Genomic DNA, 5000 nt, shown 5'->3' on the forward strand with positions numbered 1-5000 from the left:
GAGGCAACTGAGACATGGAAAGGCCAGAACTGAGTCGAAGTTCTTCCAGTCCACCCCCTATGTGAAGGAAAGCTTCGTTATCGATGGAGCTAATTCTGTTATTTGAGAGGTCAAGAATCTTCACCCCTGGGACGTGTTCAAAGGCGTTACTAGAGATACCAGATATTCCATTTTTCATCAAATAGAGTTTCTCAACAGCTGGACCAAACCCAGCAAAATCTTCCTTGGACAATGAGGTATCTGGCAGTGTGCTTAGACCCAGGGTTCTGACATTCCTCATTTCCTTGAGTTTCTCCATAGGGATTGAGCCCATGTTGTCACCAAGGAGATTGAGATAGTGAAGGGTATACCGGAAGCCATTGAATGATTTGCCTGGGTCAATCGACATCTTGTTGTTGCTGAGGGAAAGGGACCGCAGAGCGTCGAGTTTGTCGAAAGCCTTTTCGGGGATGTACGACAAATTGTTGTAGCTTAGATCAAGAGTCTGCAGGGATGATTCTAAGCCACGGAAGGCGTTGTCAGATATACTGTAAAGATCTGTGTCATGGAGGTACAACTCCTTGATCTTAGCATCTTTGAAGGCATCGTCACTGATGTGTGTAAGGGGGTTACCTCTCAGGGAAGTTCTGTTGATGTTTCCAAAGTTCTGGAAGGCATATGGTGGGAGGTTCTCAATCTGGTTGAAGTCGAGGACGAGTGTGTCCATGGAGAGAGTGCCTGTGTAGAGGACCTCAAGAGTGAGTGAGATGCGGTTTCTCGCAAGGTTCAACGTCTGAAGGCCCTTCACCTCTGACATGGCCTCGAAGGGGATTTCAGAGAGGAGGTTGTTGCCAAGATTGATGTGGGCCAGGTGGTTGGATGAACCCTGGAAAGAGAGGAAAGGGTTAATGACTTGAAATGATCTGGTGTCAGACAGAAAAGTGTATCATTACTTCCCAACTGCATTGGGATTTAAGATTTCTTTATATCTTAATAAACAAACCACTTGACATTATCATGGACCTATTATCTGTGTAACTGTTAGAAATAATATTATCATTATGAATACTGTGATACGATCATTGATTCATTAGTAATAAAATCCACAGTGTGACATTTCTGAACAGTTACAGCAAAGGCAGCGGAGAGAGAGAGAGAGAGAGAGAGAGAGAGAGAGAGAGAGAGAGAGAGAGAGAGAGAGAGAGACATTCTAATTTCACGTAATGAAATCGATTCTGCTTTCGCTTCCTCATTGCTAAATCTTGATATTATCTGTAAGGACGATCTTATGAAATGTGCCAATCCCCAAATCGAAAATGCAGCTGAAAGAGATGAAACAAAGGGACACCATTACCCTCTGGCTGCGCTCACCTGGAAAGCTCTCGTATCGATGTCATGAATGTTGTTCCCTCGCAGATTGAGAGTCCTGAGGCTCTCCAGGGACCTGAAGATGCCCTCGGGCAGCATTGTGAGAGAGTTCTCAGCCAGCACCAGCGTCTGGAGAGACTTGTCGTAGCCCTCAAAGTCGTCCTTGGTGATGTCGGAGATGTGATTTCCTGGAGGAATGTAAAAATATTGTATTAAGAAGCCATAATCCTCACGTATTGTATTCGCATTGTCTCAAGAAATTATAGCCTTTCTATATTGCATTCAGAAGTTATAATCCTTCCACGTTGTATTCCTACTGTCTAGATTTTATAACCTTTCCATATTGTATTCGGAATTTATAATCCTTCCGTATTGTATTCGCACTGTCTCAAGAAGTTATAGCCTTTCTATATTGCATTTAGAAGTAATAATCCTTCCGCAGGTTTCGTAGTCTAAAAGTTATAGCCCTTCTGTATTGTATTCGGAAGTTATAATTGTTCCGTATTGTATTCCTACTGTCTAGAAGTTATAACCTTTCCATATTAAATTCGGAAGTTATAATCTTTCCCTATTGTACTCCCTGTCTAGAAGTTATAACCTTGCCATATTGTATTCAGTAGTTATAATCCTTCCGTATTGTATTCCTACTGTCTAGAAGTTGTAACCTTTCCATATTGTATTCGGAAGTTATAATCCTTCGCTATTGTATTCCGTCTAGAAGTTATAATCTTCCCATATTGTATTCAGAAGTTATAATCTTTCCCTATTGTATTCCGTCTAGAAGTTATAATCTTCCCATATTGTATTCAGAAGTTATAATCTTTCCCTATTGTATTCCGTCTAGAAGTTATAATCTTTCCATATTGTATCCAGAAGCAATAATCCTTCCGTACTGAATTCCCTGTTTAGAAGTTATAACCTTTCCATATAGTATTCGGAACTTATAATCCTTTCGTATTGTATTCCCTGTGTAGAAGTTATAACCTTTCCATATTGTATTCGGAAGTTACAATCCTTTCATATTGTATTCCCTGTTTAGAAGTTATAACCTTTCCATATTGTATTCGGAAGTTATAATCCTTTCGTATTGTATTCCCTGTCTAGAAGTTATAACCTTTCTATATTGTATTCAGAAGTTATAATCCTTTCGTATTGTATTCCCTGTCTAGAAGTTATAACCTTTCCATATTGTATTCGGAAGTTATAATCATTTCATATTGTATTCCCTGTTTAGAAGTTATAAACTTCCATATTGTATTCGGAAGTTATAATCCTTCCATATTGTATTGCCTGTTTAGAAGGTATAACCTTTCCATATTGTATTCAGAAGTTATAATCCTTCCGTATTGTATTCCTACTGTCTAGTAGCCATAACCTTTCCATATTGTATTTGGAAGTTATAATCCTTCCCTATTGTATTCCGTCTAGAAGTTATAATCTTTCCATATTGTATCCAGAAGCTATAATCCTTCAGTATTGTATTCCTACTGTCTAGATGTTATAACCTTTCCATATTGCATTGAAAAGTTATAATACTTCCATTATAGCCCTTTTATATTGTATTCAGAATTTTTAATTCTTCTGCACTGTATTACAACACTACAAATCTTCAGTTCTTATCAGAAAGCTATGAGTTTTCCGTACTGGACTAACAAGATATAATCCTTTGGTCTCATAAGCTATAACTATTCCTTATATCAAGAAGATAAAAAATCTTACCCACTATATAATGAAGTTATAGCCCTTCTGCATTGTATCAAGACGATGCAAACCCTACGTATAGTATTATGAAGCTATATTAAATCTATACAATGCCATTATAAACATTATAAACATTCTCTCCCGTATGAGGAGCCAACAAGCTTTCAGAAATGCATAAAGGGTTAAAATTCTCCGTACTGGATTAAAAAGCTATACCTATATAGTTGTTAGAAGCTACAATTCGTTCTTAGTGTTAATAAAGAGATACAACCTGTTCATATTGTATTTAAGAACTGTAACCATTCAGAACCGTAAGTGCAAGTTTTTAGTACTTTCAAATACATTCCTAGTAGACTTGTTTAATTGACACATATTCATATTCGATTTCCAAAAAATCAATGTAAGTCATAATTGAAAGCTGAAATATTTTGCCTTGAAGTTAATATTTAACTTCCCAAAACACAATGTAAGTCATAATTGAAAGCTGAAATATTTTGCCTTGAAGTTAATATTTAACTTCCCAAAACACAATGCAAGTCATAATTGAAAGCTGAAATATTTTGCCTTGAAGTTAATATTTAACTTCCCAAAACACAATGCAAGTCATAATTGAAAGTTACAATATTTTACCTTGAAGTTAATATTTAACTTCCCAAAACACGATGTAAGACATAATTGAAAGTTAAAATATTTTGCCTTGAAGTTAATATTTAACTTCCCAAAACACAATGTAAGTCATAATTGAAAGTTACAATATTTTGCCCTGAATTTAATATTTAACTTCCCAAAACACAATGTAAGTCATAATTGAAAGTTACAACATTTAGCCCTGAATTTAATATTTAACTTCCCAAAACACAATGCTAAGCCGTAATTGAAAGTTTAACTGCATTTCCCACCCGTAATTCATTTACATTTCCAGCGGATAGCGTGATAGCACAAATTGCCGTCAGCAGTAAGAATGAGTTTTTCGAACGGATTCGCAGAAGGAAAAATGCAAAATAGCTTAAATTAAAACTACCAGACATATTTTCTGGGAATGTCGTGAGCCCCCAAGGTCGATTTTGAACCTTCGTCTCCTCTTTAGTGAGATTGTACTCTGATCGAACTCATGATTCTACTGAATTCATTACAGTTGGATTTTGAGCTATTGACAAAATACTGGTACATGGACGATTCTTTCTCTCTTTTTTTTTTTTTTTTTTTTTTTTTTTTTTTTTTTTTTTTTTTTAAACGGGCTAAGTAAATACGAGGTTTCCTCCTGAATAGAGGGAATTCTTGATTACTATGGAGAAAATTCTTGATTCTCAGCAGTCTTCTCGGGCTGGCTAAATGAGGAACCTTCAAGAATCCTGGCTATTCTTTTCCTGAAAAAGGCAATTTCTCACACACCCAAGTAGCCAGGCAGTCTCTCTCTCTCTCTCTCTCTCTCTCTCTCTCTCTCTCTCTCTCTCTCTCTCTCTCTCTCTCTCTTTATGGTTTCATGCTCTATGCATTCTACGAGTCTTATGAACAATCAGAAAAAATCTCGTGAGCAAGTTGAAATATGTTTCATGTCAGGATAGGAGAATTACAAAGCCCTTTAAATGGAAGTCCGAGACTTAATAGAAGCTGTAACTTAAGGTCCTTTTCTAGCCCAGGTCTGAAGACAACATGGAATAGTTAGGAAAGAAGGGTAGAGCCTAACCACAAAACATTAGCGATTGGCTGATCACCGCTACCTCACTCTGCTTGGTCCCAGAGAGAGAGAGAGAGAGAGAGAGAGAGAGAGAGAGAGAGAGAGAGAGAGAGAGAGAGAGAGGTCCTTTATCAATGGCTGGCGGTACAAAGGTTTGAAAACACAGCATCGCATCTGAACACGAAAAGCACGAATTCTTAAAAACAAAAGAAGCATTTTGGTTGATGCATTGGACAAGTTTCAGTAGAATTCCTGTATTGCTCTCACTCTTCAG

General features: G+C 37.2%; 1 protein-coding gene across 1 annotated transcript in view; it reads right to left on the reverse strand.

The window, feature by feature from the left end:
• The window catches only part of LOC135223806 (chaoptin-like), a 79082-nt gene that overhangs the window by 13532 nt on the left and 60550 nt on the right, over positions 1 to 5000 (reverse strand). Inside the window, exons 5-6 of the mRNA XM_064262630.1 lie at positions 1351 to 1535; positions 1 to 865 (exon numbers count right to left, since the gene is read on the reverse strand). The exon at positions 1 to 865 is cut by the window's left edge and continues 1163 nt beyond it. Coding sequence (XP_064118700.1) covers positions 1 to 865; positions 1351 to 1535 — 1050 coding nt within the window. The remainder of the gene's footprint in view (positions 866 to 1350; positions 1536 to 5000) is intronic.

This window comes from Macrobrachium nipponense, chromosome 10 (assembly GCF_015104395.2).
Source record: "Macrobrachium nipponense isolate FS-2020 chromosome 10, ASM1510439v2, whole genome shotgun sequence".
Lineage (NCBI taxonomy): Eukaryota > Metazoa > Arthropoda > Malacostraca > Decapoda > Palaemonidae > Macrobrachium > Macrobrachium nipponense.